This window comes from Monodon monoceros, unplaced genomic scaffold (genome assembly GCF_005190385.1).
Source record: "Monodon monoceros isolate NGI ecotype Baffin Bay Population unplaced genomic scaffold, NGI_Narwhal_1 Super_Scaffold_20, whole genome shotgun sequence".
Lineage (NCBI taxonomy): Eukaryota > Metazoa > Chordata > Mammalia > Artiodactyla > Monodontidae > Monodon > Monodon monoceros.
The window spans coordinates 64,985,067-65,003,418 of NW_021703777.1; the positions used below are offsets into that span (position 1 = coordinate 64,985,067).

The following is an 18,352-nucleotide window of genomic DNA, read 5'->3' on the forward strand; positions in this document are numbered from 1 at the left end:
TTTGGCCATTTCTTTCTGGGATGGGAGATTCTAGTTATATGAGCCCAGAATAAGTAGCAGCAGCAGATTTAGTTTTTACAAAACATAATAGTCTCTCTTTAAAATACCTGTCTCCCAAATCTCTGAGATTCTGTGAGCTGTGAGTCTTCCGTGATAGCCTGAGGACGTGAGAAGCTGTAGGATGATGTTAGAGCCATGGGTATACGTGGGGCCTGTGGTCCTACCCACCCCCTAACTACTCACCTGATTGGACTGAACTTTGGTCGCTTTTCCTAATCCCAGCAGACCCCTCCAGGCCTTGCGGGGGGGGGGTGGGGCGCAGTGATAATCAGTGTGCTTTTGCCAATGACCCCTTGGCCCTTAGCGGGCCTCAGTAAATGGTTTTGTCGTAGGATTGCTCTGCATAGCCTTTGGTTAAGACCGTGGGCTCCCAAGTCTGACTCCTGGGTTCAAGTCCTAGCTCTGCCACTTACTGCCTGTGGTCTTTGGGCAGGTTCTTAACCATTCGAAGCCTTAAGTTCCTGTCTGTTGAATGGGGATTATGATAGTAAGTACTTACCTAATGGGATGTTGTGAGAATAAATAGTGCAGTTCCTGGCATATATAGTGGGAGTACCCAGGAACTTATTATCATCGTGTTGGAGTGTTGAACTTGAGTACACATGGCTCACCAATTTGATGCATTTGGGAACTGTTAGGTTTTAAATTGTATTTCTCCATTATTTACAATATTCCTTGGACATTTCACTTTCTCAGTAAGGCCCCCCCGACCACCCTATTTAAGCGGCAATGATCTACCCTCCACTCCTTCCCCCTCCGTGCCTCCCCTTCACCTCCTGCTCCCTGGAGTCCCCACCCTCATTTCCTGCCTTGTTTTTCTTCACTGCACTTGTCACCTTCTGATGTACTGTCCAGTGTACTTGCTTTTTCTTTCAGCCTGTCTTTGTCCCCTGTTCTGTTGTCGGAGCCTAGAATAGTACCTGGCACGTAGTGGGTGCACGGTAGATAAATCTCTATCAGGATGATACTGTTGACTTTGAAAGTGGTGGTACGATTCTATACACCAGTAGTATAAAAGCTACTGCAGCTGCCTGAGCTTAGAACGTTTCATTTGGAAGTTCTGACTGATGATTTGCTGATTTGCCTGTCCCAAACCTCCTTTCCTAATAGAGGAGAATTGAAGCCGGGTAGAACAGGTTTGAGGGGATGATGAAGTTGGATGAGGAGAGGAGTAGGCTGATGTCATTACCTCTTCGACGGTTTACTTCTGACACCTGTTCTTGCAGCGTGACCGTCACCAAACTCCAGGCCACCCGAGGAGATGCTGGTCTCGATAGTGGACTCTCTCAGGTATCATTTTGCTTTCTTGTCTATTTTACACACAACAGAACTTTTGTTATTTTTCTCTTTTAGGGCACCAATGCCTCTGCTCTGGAAAAAGACATTGGTCCAGAGCAGTTTCCAATCAATGAACACTACTTCGGATTGGTCAATGTAAGTATTTTAAAATGTACTATCTTAATCAAATGTTTTAGAGTTCTTGAAGCAACTCCATTCCCATTTTCGTTATTATCAAGCTTTAAATAATCGTTCATACTCCTTGGTTACCATAAGTGGCAAATATTGGGGTGGGGGAAATTTAGTCCAGTTTTTGAAAGTATGAGCTGCCCCAGAAGAAAGTGTTTGATTAGTGCATTATCGGGTCAGATTCTCATTTTTTTCCCCTGTGCTTTAAAAGATTTCTGCTGCACCCATAACTTTCACAGTGATATTATTAGCCTTTGTAGCAGTATCTGCTTTTGTATGTTCTCCCTTCACCATCTGGGTGGGCTCCTTGGTAGCTTTCTTTCAGTATGCGTCAGTTCAACCAGAGCATCGAAAGAGTTTCCAGCTCATCACCAGTAGCGATTTAACAGCACAACTTGGTATTTGAAGCATGGGTGGGGAGTCAGGGGAAAACTGGGGCCAGTTTACCTCAAAATCCCTTGGCCTCATTTTGCTTGTGCTCAGCAATGGTCTCCTTGTAGATGGCCATACTTGCCGGGGCCTGTGTCCTAGACAAGTTGATTATGACCAAGTAGTAAGGCCGTATTGCCCACCACCCCCGTGAGCTTTCTTCCCCACCTGATCCTTTCTCTCTGGGGTGGAGGATTTAAGTGACATCCGGTGTTAACTCATAAGCACCTGGTTTTCTGGAACAACTGCTCTGAGTGTGGTCTGTCAGTTCAGGTGTGATAGGTGGTAATTTCCGCTGGGACCATTCTCTGAGTGAATGCCGCCTGTGGGATAATGGAGTGGACATTGGCTTTGCGGTAGTACAGACCTAAGTCTGAATTCTGCCTATGCCGTTCACTAGCTGTGCGATCTTGGGCAAGTCACTTGGCCTCTCTGTGTCTCCATTTCCCCCTCTGTGAAATGGAGACCATAATGGTTTCTACCTCTTGGCCTATAATGAAGGATCCATGAGAGCTCCTATTGAAGGTACTGACATGAGACTGAGGCACATTTGTGGACACTCGGTCAATGTTAGTTCCTTTTCTTTCCCAGACGTTGTCCACTGGCCCAGGGCCAAGTGTTACTAAAGGGTGTCTGGCTGACGGTGAGGTACTGAGTAACAGAGAAAAGAATGGTAGGAGGAGGCTACAGTACTGGAATATAGGACATTGTGTTGATGAAATACTGACTCCTAATTTTAATGCAGTTTTTTTAGGCATAGTGCAAAGGCCTCTTGCTTAAGCTCTGTGAGGATAGTTATTCAAGTTGCTGGAATTCTACCTTGTGCAGGGAAAAGACAAGTGCAGACTATGGAGGAAAAAAGAACTAAGGCCATCTCCTAGTCTGTGGAAGCATTGTGAGACCTAAACTTATTAATAGTTTCATTTACGTTTATTTCGAACGGTAATTCATGAAAGTTACAGCTTCTCTTTAAAAAGAGGTTTGTCTCATTGCGTAATTGTGTCAAAGTAGATTAAAATATGTAAAAATAGGAAGTGTTCTATCTTAACATACGTAGAAATGTCACGTTAAGGATGGTGGTGCATCTGCCTTGCTCTTGGGCAGACAACACACAAGCCAACAACCAATCTTGAAATGCTCATGTTCTATTTTAATCTTACACAGCAGTTCGTAATCTGTTATTAATCTTCTGATTTCCTTAGTTTGTTTTCCTTTTCATTTTAACGTGCATGAAAAATTCTAAGGTGAATGTCTCAGCTATGTGTTCACCCGCAGAGTTGGTTATTATATAGTCAGTTGAAAACCAGGGAGATGATGGCTTACTTTTTCCCTCGTTAACCGTAATCTTGAGTATCCGTGGCTTTTGAGAGGTCATAGTATTACTCTGTGGGCCCTAATCAGATTGCAGGAGACCAGGAACTGGGTGGTACTATTGTATTGAGACAATTGCTACTTTGGCCGAAATAAGATTGCTTTGGAGAAAGTGAGGAAATGTGGTCTGAAGCCAATGGCAGGCGTGCTGGAATCTTGAAAGAGAGAAACTAAAACAAGTCCCCATTCGGTGAAGACTGTTTCAGCTGAGCAAGTGGTTCCTAGTTCCTGGATTTCTTTCTGATTGAGATTTTTATTTTCCCTGTCATAGGAGTTTTGATGTGTTGCCTTGTGACATCTTTTGTGTAGCCAGCTGCTTTTCTGCGTCTCCACATCATGTCGATTTTTTTCTTCTTCAGTGTCTCTCTCCTTTTTAAGCACCAGAAAGTTTCACTAGATTTTTTAAAATCAAGGCCGAGTGCTTCTTATCATTTTAGAGACTTTTAATGGGCTAGAGAGCTACCAGGCTTGCACATACTAGCATTCATTTCCCTGGTGATGTTCAGAGTGCCATACTGGGCTTCTACCACCGTGAGCAGGGCTGTGATACGCAGAATCTGGGCTGGTTCACATGGAGGGTGGCCCTCTCCCTCTCCCCACCTGGTTCGGAGGTGGTGCAGCCCCGGACCCTGATTTGAACCATCCCTGTTGTCCTTTGGCAGTTCGGAAACACATGCTACTGTAACTCCGTGCTTCAGGCCTTGTACTTCTGCCGGCCCTTCCGGGAGAATGTGCTGGCATACAAGGCCCAGCAAAAAAAGAAGGAAAACTTGTTGACGTGCCTGGCAGACCTTTTCCACAGCATCGCCACGCAGAAGAAGAAGGTTGGCGTGATCCCACCAAAGAAGTTCATTTCGAGGCTGAGAAAAGAAAATGGTGAGTAGCGTGGAGACGAATGGGTGTCAGGCTCTGAAATAAGGAGAATTGACAGTTCTGTATATCCTCAAAACGAAACCTTTTTCTTTTTTTTTTTAAATGGGAAAATAGTATGGCCAACTACTCAACTATCATTTGAAAAGGTATTTCTCCTTTTCCACCCAGTATATAAAACAAAACTGAATTAAAAATATACTTAAAAATTCAAATTTATCATTCCATTTTGGAATGACCTTTTCTTTTTGCTCCACATTGGAAGGAGTTTTTTCTGGGTAGGATCATTGTAAGAAGAGAAATTGCCCAAGGCAGGACAACTGATTGGAATACATAGGTTGATGCAATAATTGAATAAAATAGTACTATCTTATAAACTTGTCATAAGTGATTAAACTAAATGCAGATTGTCTAATCAGAGCCTCTGCTGTTTTAAAAATAATACCTTTGATTTTTATTTGCCTAAGTTGAAGGATATCAAAATGTCCTGCTGCCATCTGATTTTCTTCTTTTTTTTCTATATTCTTTTTGTGTGTGTGTGAGAAGCGGTGGTAGAGATGAGGTTATTCCAGAAGTTCTGCATGGGTAATTTTTATGACTATAGAAATATTTGATATGGCAACTTGTGTTTAGCCTGGATTTCAGCCTTACTGCAACAGACTTGCACAGTTAATCAGATGTTTGTTTTATAAAGTCTCATTTAATTTGATTGCCGTCTTTTGAAGTTGTTGTAGTTTATCCACACCAGAATAGAAATAATCTGAGAAGGAAGCAGAGCCCTCCCAAGTCTCCTTGTGCACATGATTAATAAGGAAGTTTCACAGCTGCATTCATCTCTTGACTGTTTGTCCTTATGGCAGGGAACAGGCTGCTGGAATCATTTGTATTTGGTTTCAGAACACTATCAGATAGATACATTCTCATATATATCCCTCATCTCCCTTATGTGTTTCATTTAAGCTGCTTCCAGGTTGGTCCAGGGTTTAATACGATCTTTGGGAAGAGACCCTGTTGCTCTGCATAAATTACGAAGTGAATAATTGATCATTGGTGGTCACATCATATTAAATACTGATACTTTATCAGGGAGTTTATCAAGTAATTCCTGTTCTTTTTCTTTTTTTTTTTTTTTTGTAGAACAAATAAAAATGTTGGTAGCTTTTTATATATATGATGACTTCAGGAAGATATGGGAAATTTAGTTCTTGGTGGGTGGTAAAAAGTGGAAGTGAACAAAAATTTTTTAAAAACTTACCCATTGAAGTTGCAAAATAGAGGTGAACGTATTCCATATGTGTCCACTCTTTCAATATAAAAATGGAAGTGTGGTTTGTAAAATTAGCATTTTCTTTGCTCTTCAATAGCCAGAGATTGAAATACCGACCCTCTCCTTTCCAGATCTCTTTGATAACTACATGCAGCAGGATGCTCACGAATTTTTAAATTATTTGCTAAACACTATTGCGGACATCCTGCAGGAAGAGAAGAAACAGGAGAAACAAAATGGAAAATTAAAAAATGGCAACATGAACGAACCTGCGGAGAATAATAAACCAGAACTCACCTGGGTCCATGAGATTTTTCAGGGAACGCTCACCAATGAAACTCGATGCTTGAACTGTGAAACTGTAAGCATCAGGAGGGCTTTCATGTAATTTGCTTGTGTATAGTTGTACTAACCGTGTTGTGCGTGAGTGTAGTGTGGTATCGTAGCACCTAGCAGTTGTCTTCAGTATGTGCAGACCGTTCTGTTTATGTGTATGAACCTCAGATGCAAACTTTTGGAAGCATGTCTCCATCTAAGACGTCTCCGCTGGCTGAAGTAGAGTGATGAGGGAAGACCTCAAAAACTAGATTGCTGTGCATCATGGACTAATTTTAGGGTCTACCAGTTGGAAGTATTGAACTGGACCTCCACCGGTTATCTCGAAATGAGTTTGGCCACGGGGAGGTCATGTGTGACTTAGAACAGACCACCTCCCCAACATAAAGGGAATCAGCTGTGTATGGTGAACTTGAAATCAGAAGACAGGCTTGACTTTTTTTTTTTTTTTTTTTTTGGCTGCTTTGGGTCTTCGTTGCTGTGCGCGGGCTTTCTCTAGTTGCGTCGAGCGGGGACTACCCTTCCTTGTGTTGCGTGGGCTTCTCATTGTGGTGGCTTCTCTTGTCGCGGAGCAGCACTAGGCGTGGGCTCAGTAGTTGCAACACACAGGCCCTAGAGCGCACGGGCTTCAGTAGTTGTGGCATATGGGCTCAGTAGTTGTGGCGCACAGGCCCAGTAGTTGTGGCGCACAGGCTTAGTTGCTCCATGGCATGTGGCATCTTCCTGGACCAGGGCTCGAACCCGTGTCCCCTGCATTGGCAGGCGGATTCTTAACCACTGCGCCACCAGGGAAGCCCCCAGGCTAGGCTTCTGATTTTCTAGCAGTTAGCTGGGTGTATGGGACAAGTCCCTGACAGCACTGTTGCCAGGGCTGGGTTAGCTTATGTGTCTGGGTGAGTCTGGCACATGGTAGGTAGGCACTTAGTTGAATTTGAAGACATTTTCCAGGGCGTGATTCAGGATGTTGCCTTGGCTTTCTGTATTTGATTTAACTCTCTGAGTGGCCTCTGAATGTGGTAGTTAAAAGCCCAGCTTTAACTAAAAAAAAAAAAAAAAAAAAAAAAAAAAAAAGCTTTTTAAAGGCTTTAGGGCCAGGCTGCTGAGTTTGTATGCTGGCTCTGCCAGTCAGCCGCTGTGGGACCTTGTGCAAATTATTCACCCTCTCTGACCTCACCTCATCCGTAAATTGGGGATGATGAGAGTGCCTATCTCGTAGGGTTGCTAGGAGGATTAAATGAGTTAGCTTTTGGAAAGCACTTAGAACCATGCTTGGCACATACCAACTGTGCAATAAAAGCCAACTCTTTACTATTTATGATGACTACTAATAACATAGAAAGTATGGGTTCATCTGAGGTCTCAGAGTTTCTTAGTAACGTCGTATGAAAAATTCTGTAGGATTGTGCATCTTTCTGGGGAGAGAGACAGTAGTTTCATCAGATTCTGCCAAGGGACTGGCACCCAGAAATGGTTAAGAAATGTGGATTTAAGTGGGAGGCTCTTTGTTTTTTGGCAGTCTTCTATCCTTCTAAACAATTTTTGAAGCATTTGGAGCATTTGAAGCATTCTGGTTTGTTCATTGTAGAAACAATTAGAAAACATAGCTAAGCAAAAAGAGACTAAAAGTTACCAGTAATCTCCCCACCCAGAGATGATACATTTGTAACACTTTCTAAAAATTGTGATCACGTTAGCCTGGAGATAACCATTTAAACATTTTGAAATATATCCTGCCAAAACATTTTCTACACATACTTATCTATCTCGAGATCTCTCCTCCTTCCCTTTCTCCTTCTGTTCCAGTAAAATTCAAATGCATACAGAAATAGAATAGTATAATACATCCCATATGTGTATTACTGAGGATCAATGATTGTTAACACACTGGCCCATCTCAGTCATCTTTCCTTTCACGCCCCCTCCCACTTCACAGAACTGGTCTATTTTTAAGCAAGTCCCAGGTAACATCATTCCATTTGTAATTTCTTCATTACTTTGTTATATATCTCCAAAAGGTAAGAAATCTTTTTTAAAAAAACATTGGTACAATGCCATTATCACACCTAAAAAGAATTCCTTTAAATCATTGTTCACTCAGTGTTTGTTTCTCTGATTATGTCACTTTTTCTTTAAAGCAGCTGGTTAATTCAAATCAGTATCCAAACGTGGTCCGCACATTGCATTTGGTCAGTATGTGTCTTAATCTATGAGTTACCACCCCTCCTTTTTTTCCCTTGTAGTTTGGTTGTTGAAGAAATCAGGTTGTTTGAAAGAATTTCCCACATTCTGGAAACATCCTGTGGTGTTTAACTTGTATTGTGAAATGGCAGTACGTTTCTACCATCCTATTCTTTGTTTCTATTCAACCCACCTATTTTATATTCTTTTTTTTTTTTCCTCTTGCCTTTGTATCAATGAAACGTCTGTCTTCCTTCCTATTTTTTTTTTTTTTTTTGTTGTTGTTAGTTTTAAATTCTTTTAGAGGTTACTCTAGAGACTACAATACACATCCTTAACTTGGTTTGTTTTTTTTTCCACTTTCCCAGCAATGCTAGAACCTTTGGAACCCTTCATCTTCTTTTCCTTCTTTTGCATTATAGTTTTGTGATGAACTCCTGAGTTTTAACATTTTATGTGTTTTAATCCATTGCAGTTTTTTTATTCTTTTTGATACTAAATTTATTTTTAGAGTAAATTCATGTCCTTTTTAAACATCAAAATTAGGGCTATATTGTACGTAGTATAATCTGCAGACTTGCAGTCTTTTTGCTTTCTTCCCTTCTTTTAATAAGGGAGTATCCCTTGGTACCATGCTCACCTTACCTCTTGTATCTATTCTGTCACCAGGTCCTGTCTTGTTGTGTCTCTTTAATCCTCTTCATCCCTCCTGCTCCCACCCTGGCTCAGGCCACCCATCACCACTTCCTCCTGTTAATGTCTCATGCCCTTTACTTTTTTAGAGCAGCCAGAAGAACCTAGAAGGGTAGAGGAACCCATCAGCTCGTGACTGGCCGTCTCAACTAAGCTACGGCAGTAACTTCCTACTGGGCTTTCTTGCTTTCCTCTGGCCCTTTTCCATGTTACTCTCCTGCCCAAAGTAGAGTAGTGGCCTCCAGTTTCTTTATCTTCTTTGAGAGAGTATGTGTACGTTTTGATTTATCTGTTCTTTGAATGTTTGCTAGAACTCGAAACTTACCTGTGCATCCCTCAAATAAATAGCCGTTTGGATTTTTTTTGCTCTTTAGATGAATGGAATCATGCAGTGTGTATTCTTTAGTGTCCTGGGTTTTTTTTCGTTTTTTTTCCTCACTATCCCATGTGAGATTTATTTGTGCTGTTGCATGAGGCTTAAGTTCATTCATTTTCATTGTCATTTAGTATTCCATTCCACAGTTCATGAATCCATTTTTACTGTTGGTGGATATTTGGTTGTATCCAACTTGGGGCCACTATGAACAATGCTGCTGTGAACATTCTAATACATATACAATCTAGTGTACATAAATCTAGTTCCTCTAGGATATATACACAGAAGTAGATTTGTTAGGTCATAAGATGGGCTTACCATTAAACTCATTAGAAAATATCAAATTCCCCCAAGTGGTTGTACCATTTTATACACCCAGTGCGTGAGCATTCTTATTCTCCACATTCTTGTCTATACCCACTATTCTCAGATGTCTCTTCACTTTGGTAGTATAGTGGCTGTTGTATAGACAAGTATTCTTTTATTCAATAAATACTTTTTTTTTCTTCCCACATCTGCTAAGTAAAGGTATAGACACTGAGGATGCAGTGAGAGCCTAGCCCTTCTGAAACTTTGAGCATGGAAGACAGACGTTAATAACACAGTGGATAACTCATTTTGTGGTTACAATTGCAAAGTTCCGTGGAGGAGTACAGAGTATTCTGTGAGCTTAGATACAGGAACCAGAACAATGGGGCATCACATCTCTACATTTAGCCGGGAAACCTGCCCCAGACTGTACAGCTGGTCTAATTCTTTCGGTTATCTCTGAAATTAACAGTTACTACATCCGTCTTGTGATTCTCTGTGTAGATTTTCAGAAAGGCTCAGTCACATTTGTAGTTTCTTTCTTTGTCTGAGAACAGGTCAGTTGATCCCAACAAATGCAAATATTGCACCCGCAGATAATTGCATTGCAGAAGCTGTTACAGAGCCTGTTTTCTCGTGGAGGGTTACCACGGGTCGGAAGCCTGTGCCCAAAGATTCCTCCAAAACTTTTGGATCACACCGTAGAGTTTGTTTTAGCGGGATTCCAACCATTTATACTTCGTTTGTGGAAGAGAGTGAGAGTGTGTGGGTGTGTCTTTGTGGAGGATGGTGCACTCTGAAAAACCTACATTTATTATCCCCTGAAATGATTACATTTGAGGCAGGAGTGCTTTCCACCTTCCCCGCTCTGGAGTTACTTGGATAATCACCTCCATTTTCTTAGATCCTTTAACTGGACGGGATCCTACGAGTCACCTGATCCTTCCTCTCCCAGTGCCCGAGTCCCTTCTGTGACGTCCTAGCCAGTTGGTCACCAGCATCTGCTGGATCCTGTCCAGAGATAGGGAACTCAATCTTCCCAGGCGATGCCTTCCATTTTTAGAAAGCTCTAATTGTTAGAAAGCCCTCTACTTTCTAAGAAAATGCATAGTCTGCGGGCTTTTTAGTTGTTACTGTAGAATGTTGAGAACTTAGTGTAAAAGAAGACCTAAGTTAAAAGTTTTCCTTCACAGGATGAGAAATATGGGGCCCCGTTTAAGTAACGTCCTCTGCCCAGGGCAAGCAGCCTTTACAGAGCGCTTCCGGCAGAATTGCCAAGACCATTAGTGAACACTCACAGTGGGATTGAACTGCACTAGATCTGGAGCAGCAAATTAGCCCCTGGGGGAGCCTCGCTGTAGGGGCGGCCTCAGCTGGTAGTTCCTCCAATTGTGCAAAACCCTTTGTGCCAGTCTTCATGCTTTCAGACGATAATTTTTTTCTTTTTCTGGGTCTCACCCTTTGTAAATGTTGCCTGTGATTGCAGTGCAGATGTCAACTGAGGGGTTTATGGAGACAAACGGTTTCATTCTGCAGTAGACTTGGAGAGGCAGTTTTAAGGGGGTCATTCAGTGCTGACTGTCCCAGATAACCGTAACCAAGGCACTCCAGAACGGAGGCCTGGGGATTTTCCAGTCTAGCCTCCCTTGGTTGGAGCTTAATTTTGTTGTTGTTGTTAATTCCCGCCCCCCGCCCCCACTTTCTCTTTCAACTGAGTTTTTGCTTTGCAGATCTGTGGTTCTCAGTGCTTCTCAGTGGCTTTAAGACTGAGAAGCCAAAAGGTGGTCTAAAGAGCTGCTCTATTAAGTGCCAATTGTATGCCCCTTCTTGTTTTGTTTGCAGAGGTTAAAATTGACTCAGTAGAGCTTCTGAGCCCTTCACAGAAGAGGAGTGGGGATGCGCGCTGTGGTCAGGCGGAGTCGCTCGCTGAGGGGTGGTTCTGAGTCCCCAGGACTCAGGTGGGCTGTGGTTGCCACTGTTCTTGAGCCCAACAATTTGGCACCGACTCTGAGCCAGCACGTTTTCAGTCCCTGGCTGAACAGCGTGGAGCTGCCACCTGGTCACCTTTTCTGCTAAGCCCAGCAAAGGCGGCTGGGGATTTAGAAGCACATTTGAATAGGATTTTAATTACTCAGGAACCTAGCAAAGCTCATGATTTTTATTTTTTAATTACTCAGGAACTTAGCAAAGCCCTGTATATTAATTTGTTCTATTAATTGATTTGTACTGAATTAAAAACGAGCAAGTAGGGTCTCTTCCACCCTTTTAAAACTAGTTTTGGGGGAACTCCATGCCCAAAATCGGGGGAGAAGAAAGGAGAATAAGATGTAGCCTGTACCTGCTGAGAGTATCAGAGTCTTAGTGATACATTTGTTTCCTTGGAGACAAGCTGTGTTTTCACTTAGACCAGAATGAGATCCTTGTGTGTGGGAAGAAAATGGTTTTATTTTCTGGCAGCTTTCTGGGAAGAGATAAAAGGAAAAAAAAAAAAACTGCTTGATCACTCATTGCTTTTGACTATGTCAGTCTGAGACGGGGAGAGAGAAAAGTCCAAATGGAAGGGTTTAGTGCCATGTTTTGATGTCACCGGTGGGGCCATCCACCTGAGCAGTGCTTTCTCACTCTTAATTCTGGAAGCAGTTTGCACTGGGAATCGAGAAAGTTACAGTAGCTTTCTCCAGTTCTTTAATTAGATTTGTACCTTTCTTCCTGCTCCCTGAAACAAGTACAGGGAAAGATTTGCATCTAAAGGGAGACAGTGTTTCTTTGTTTTCATCCCCCTTCAGGTATGGGACCTTTAGTAGAACTATCTAAATTATGTATGACTTCAGTTGGCTATAATCGTTTTATTATCTCTCAGAGAAAGGCCATTTAGGTTTAAAAAAAGGTTTACTAATTTAAAAATATAATACCTGTGAATTATTTTTTAAAAAACAGATACAGGAATGTATAAAAAGAAAATCATTCATAATTCTTCCACCCAGATGCCATTATTGGCATTTAGATATCTTTTCATTTGTTTAGTCTTTTGTTCAGTTATATATTCATTTATTTAGTAAATATTTATTGTGTACCTATTAAATATGTAAATTGTTTTATGTACTAGAGATATAGCAGTTAAAACAAACAGAAAAGATAGTCCCCGCTCTTTTATTTCCTAATATACACATTTAAAGCTATACATTTTCCTTTTAGCACTGTTTTAGCTGCATCTCTCAAATTTTGATATGTTTTCTTTGTCATTAGTTCCAATTATTTTCTAATTTCTCTTGTGACTTTTTTTCTTTGACCCATGTATTACTTACAAGTGTGTTGTTTAATTTTCAAATATTTAGTGTTTTCCTAGGTATCTTAATATTTTCCAATTTCATTCTGTTTTGGTTAGGGAATATATTCTGTATGATTTCAGTCTTTTACAATTTATCGTGACATGTTCTGTATCCTAACACACGGTCTATTTTGGTAAATGTACTTGAAAACAGGGTCTCTCAACCTTAGAACTATTAACCTTTCGGATCAGATCATTCTTTTTTGTGGGGTGCTGCCCTGTGCATGTTCAGCAACATCTCTGGCTTCTACCTACTAGATTCCAGTAACATCCCCCAAAATGTGACAACAAAAGTGTCTCTAGACATTGCCAAATATCCCCTGAAAGGTAGTTTCCCTTGTTAAGAACCACCGAGTTGAAAATAATTTATATTTTGTAGTTGTTGGGTATAATATTCTATAGTTATCAGTAGATCATGATGGTTGGTAGAGTTATTCAGATTGTCTGTGTTTTTCTTGATTTTTTCCCCCGTAGTTTTATATTATTTGCTGAGAAAGTAGTGTTAAAATTTCTAACTATAATTGTGGGATTTGTCTTATTTCTCCCTCTAATTCTGTCAGTTTTTGCTTCATGAATTTTTTTTACTTTTTAAAAACAACTTTGTTGAGGTGCAATTTAATTACCATGAAATTCAGCCATTCAGTGATTTTTTTTGGGGGGGGGGGGAGTGATTTGCTAAGTTGTGTAACTAACTATGACCAAAATCCAGGTTTTTTGGGGGGTGGGATTCTTACAGCCATTTATTGCTTTTTTTTTTAACATCTTTATTGGAGTATAATTGCTTTACAATGTTGTGTTAGTTTCTGCTGTATAACAAAGTGAATCAGCTATATGTGTACATATATCCCCATATCCCCTCCCTCTTGCACCTCCCTCCCACCCTCCCTGCCCCACCCTTCTAGATGGTAACAAAGAACCAAGCTGATCTCCCTGTGCTATGCGGCTGCTTCCCACTAGCTATCTATTTTACATTTGGTAATGTATATACGTTAATGCTACTCTCTCACTTCGTCCCAGCTTACCCTTCCCCCTCCCTGTGTCCTCAAGTACATTCTCTATGTCTGTGTCTTTATTCCTGTCCTCCCCTAGGTTCCTCAGAACCACTTTTTATTTTTAGATTCCATATATATGTGTTAGCATACGGTATTTGTTTCTCTTTCTGACTTCCTTCACTCTTCCTTCAGTCTGTATGACAGACTCTAGGTATATCCACCTCACTATAAATAACTCAATTTCGTTTCATTTTATGGCTAATATTCCATTGTATAAATGTGCCACATCTTCTTTAGCCATTCATTGGTCCATGGACACTTAGGTTGCTTCCATGTCCTGGCTATTGTAAATAGAGCTGCAATGAACGTTGCGGTACATGACTCTTTTTGAATTACGGTTTTCTCAGGGTATATGCCCAGTAGTGGGATTGCTGGGTCATATGCTAGTTCTATTTTTAGTTTTTTAAGGAACCTCCATACTGTTCTCCATAGTGGTTGTATCAATTTACATTCCCACTAACAGTGCAAGAGTGTTCCTTTTTCTCCACACCCTCTCCAGCACTTACTGTTTGTAGATTTTTTGATGATGGCCATTCTGACCGGTGTGAGGCGATACCTCATTGTAGTTTTGATTTGCATTTCTCTAATGATTAGTGATGTTGAGCATCCTTTCATGTGTTTGTTGGCAATCTGTATATCTTCTTTGGAGAAATGTCTGTTTAGGTCTTCTGCCCATTTTTTCAATTGGGTTGTTTGGTTTTTTTTAATATTGAGCTGCATGAGCTGCTTGTATATTTTGGAGATTAATCCTTTGTCAGTTGCTTTGTTTGCAAATATTTTCTCCCATTCTGAGGGTTGTCTTTTCATCTTGTTTATGGTTTTCTTTGCTGTGCAAAAGCTTTTAAGTTTCATTAGGTCCCATTTGTTTATTTTTGTTTTTATTTCCATTTCTCTAGGAGGTGGGTCAGAAAGGATCTTGCTGTGATTTATGTCAAAGAGTGTTCTTCCTATGTTTTCCTCTAAGAGTTTTATAGTGTCTGGCCTTACATTTACGTCTTTAATCCATTTTGAGTTTATTTTTGTGTATGGTGTTAGGAAGTGTTGTAATTTCATTCTTTTACATGTAGCTGTCGAGTTTTCCCAGCACCACTTATTGAAGAGGCTGTCTTTTCTCCATTGTATATTCTTGCCTCCTTTATCAAAGATAAGGTGACCATATATGCGTGGGTTTATCTCTGGCCTTTCTAGCCTGTTCCACTGATTTGTATTTCTGTTTTGGTGCCCATAATCCAGTTTTAAAACATTTCCATCACACCAATAAGATCCTTTGTACTGGGCAGTTAATCTCTGTTGCAAGCCTTAGGCCACCGCTAAGCTACTTTCTGTCTTTAGATATTTGCCTTTTTTGGACATTTCATATATATGGAATCATACAAGATCTGGTCTTTTGTGTCTGATTTCTTTCACTCACATAACATTTTTGAGATTCATTTGTGTTGTAGCATGTGGTTCATTCCATTTTGTTGGTGAATACTGCTCCAGCTTCATATATTTTTGAGGCTCTGTTATGAGGGACTTCCATATTTTTGATTATGTTTTTCTAGTAAATTGACCCAAGTATTAGGAAATACCAGTTTTATTTCTCATAATTTTGTCTAAAATCTATTTTCTTATATTAAATAGCCCACTATATATGTATATTAACTCTTTACATAGTATATTTTTTTCCATCCGTTTTTTTTCAGCTTACCTGTTTCTTTATATTTAAAGTATAGCTCTTGTGGGCAGTATGTAGCTGGTCTTGCTTTTTAAAAAAATTCAACTCGATTTCTGGCTTTTACTTGAAAAGTTTATTACATTAGTGTTTAATATAATTATTGATATGGTTGGGTTGAGGCTCCCATTTTATTATTTGTTTTCTATTTATTCCCCCGGAGCTTTTTGTTTCTCTCTTTCTCCTTCTCTGCTTTTTAAATGTTTTTCCCTTTTTGGATTATTTGTGTGTGTGTATATTACATTGAACAATTCCATTTTAATTTTCCTCTTAGTATATCTTCGTACGTTGTTTTTTAGTGGCTGCTCTGGAGAGTGCAGTATATTCTTCACTCTTCACAGTCCCCATACAATTAATAATGTTCCATTTCGCATAAGACACAGTTAACTTATAACTGTGTAGGTGCATATTCCTTCCACCCCGACCTACCTTGTCCTTTATGCTATAGTTGCTACATGTATTACATTTACGTATATTATAACCCCCACAGGACAGTGTCATAATTCCCATTTTTGATGCTCTTCACTTTTTCTTGAGAATCTGGATTTCCATCTGCTAGCTTTTCCCTTTGGTTTAAAGAATTTCCTGTAGTCTTTCTTGTAGTGCAAGTCTGTTAATAATGAATTCTGTTCACTTTTATCTTCATTCTTGAAGGATATATTTATGGGATGCAGGAATTCTGTTTTGATAGCTTTTTCTTTTAGCATACTAAAGATGTGCAGTGTCTTCTGGCCTCTGTAATTTTTGATGAGAGGCCAGCTTCCAACAGAATCATTCTCTAGTAATGTGTCATTTAAAAAAAAAAAAAGTTTATTTATTTATTTTTTAGCCACGCCACGCAGCTTGTGGAATCTCAGTTCCCTGAGCAGGGATTGAACCCAGGCCACAGTAGTGAAAGCCTGGAATTCCAAACACTAGGGCACCAGGGAGCTCGCTGTAACGTGTCGTTTTTCTCTAGATGTTTTTAAGATTTGCTTTTTTACCTTTGGCTTTCAACAGTTTGACCTTGGCTGGCCTTCTTTGTATTTATCCTGCTTGGTGTTTGTTGAGTATCTTCAATTTATAAATGTATGTCTTTCACCAAATTTAGGGAATATTCAGCCATTATTTTTCAGATCGTTTTTCTGCCCTATTCTCTCTCCTCCCCGTCTGGGACTCCAATTATGTGTATGATATCTAACAGGTTTATTGAGTATCTGTTAATTTTTATTTCAATCTTTCTTTTTTTTCCTTTATTCTTCTCCTTGGATAATTTCTGTTGTTCTGTCTTCAAGTCCCCTGGTGTCTCCTCTGTCATCTCCAGTTCTCTGTTAAGTCCATCCAGTGTATTAATTTTTTAGTTATGGAATTTCCATTTGAGTCTTTTTGTTTGTTTCTATTTCTCTGCCGAGATGTCTTATTTTTTGGTTCACTGTGAATATATTTCACTTTATTGAAGATATTTATAAAAGCTTATTTAAAATCATTGTTTGTTACTTCCAACATCTGGGTCATCCCAGGATTGGTCTCAGTTGCCTCCTTTTATTTTAAGAATATCTTCCATTTTCCTGGTTCTTCACATATTGTAAGTTTGGGTCATATCTGGGACACTGAGAATGTTCAGTTTGAGAGACTCTGGGTTCTGCTGTTTTTCTTCATTTGGTTTTGAGTTTCTTTAGTTTTAGCAGGTAGTTATCTTGGTTGGACTCACTACAAACTGTTTCCTAGGCAGCAGTTTGACTCTTGGGTCATCCCTTTTGTCACCAGCCAAGTTGCTGTGAGTGTACTCTGTGCATGTGTGTGGCTCAGGGGTCAGCCAGAGATGTGGGTAGACAGAGTTGGGGATACTTTCTCAGATTCCTTCCCTTCCTCTCAGCGGACATGGTTTCCCAGATTGGTTTTTCTGGCTCCTAGACCAGAAAGACTGCATTTTCCCCCGTGGATCCCGCTAAAGGCTGTGAAACCATGAACTCATTATTTGCAGCTCTTTTCCTCCACGTGTGGACTCCCCGTCTGCCTCCATTGCCTTCAGGTAGTTGCTGTTAGTTTATAGTTACTTGAGTTTATACTTTTCTGGAGGAGTGTTGGAAGGGCAGGATCTTAGTCATTACAGAACGTTTGAACTTTCACTTTAGTAAGGGGGAAATAGACAATAAATGAATAAAAATAAAATATACCTACAGACATACCTTGGAGATATTGTGGGTTTGGTTCCAGATCACTGCAATAAAGTGAATATCACAGTGAAGCGAGTCACACACATGTTTTGGTTTCCCAATACATATAAAAGTTATTTTTACACTGTATTGTAGTCTGTTAAGTGTGCAATAGTATTATGTCTAAAGAAATGTACATACCTTAATTGAAAAGTACTTAATGCTAAAAAATGATAACCATCATTGAAACCTTCAGTGAGTCATAGCAGTAACACCAAAGATCACTGATTACAGAGCACCGTAAAGCATAATAATAATGAAGAAGGTTTTAAATATTGTGAAAATTACCCAAATGTGACACAGAAACACGAAGTGAGCAAATGTTGCTGCCAGTAGACTTGCTCGACACAGGGTTGCCACAAAACTCCAAGTTGAAAGAAACACACTATCCACCAAGTTCAGTGAAAGGAGGAATGCCTGTCATGGTAGTTGTAGTTGTATTGGTTATATTTGTTGCTTTGTTACAAACTTCCCTACAACTCTGAGACTTAAATCCACTCTGATTCTTTTACTGTAGTTCGTGCAACCATGGGTCGGTGGGGGGTCGCCTGACCCGACTGGCCTTGGCTGAGCCCGTACGTCTGCATTTCAGCTGTCTGACGTATGTGTCTCAGGCCGGTGGGGATGGTGCTCCTGTCTGGGCTCGGCTGGGGCACCTTATAGTGGGAACAGCTCTCCTCTGTGGGTCTCTCATCTTTTTCTGGGAA

General features: G+C 40.3%; 1 protein-coding gene across 2 annotated transcripts in view; it reads left to right on the top strand.

Moving 5' to 3' along the window:
- The window catches only part of USP46 (ubiquitin specific peptidase 46), a 66,309-nt gene that overhangs the window by 24,575 nt on the left and 23,382 nt on the right, over positions 1 to 18,352 (top strand). For both annotated transcript variants that reach the window (XM_029235286.1, XM_029235287.1), the window contains exons 2-4: positions 1,414 to 1,494; positions 3,990 to 4,203; positions 5,596 to 5,825. In XM_029235286.1, coding sequence (XP_029091119.1) covers positions 1,414 to 1,494; positions 3,990 to 4,203; positions 5,596 to 5,825 — 525 coding nt within the window. The remainder of the gene's footprint in view (positions 1 to 1,413; positions 1,495 to 3,989; positions 4,204 to 5,595; positions 5,826 to 18,352) is intronic.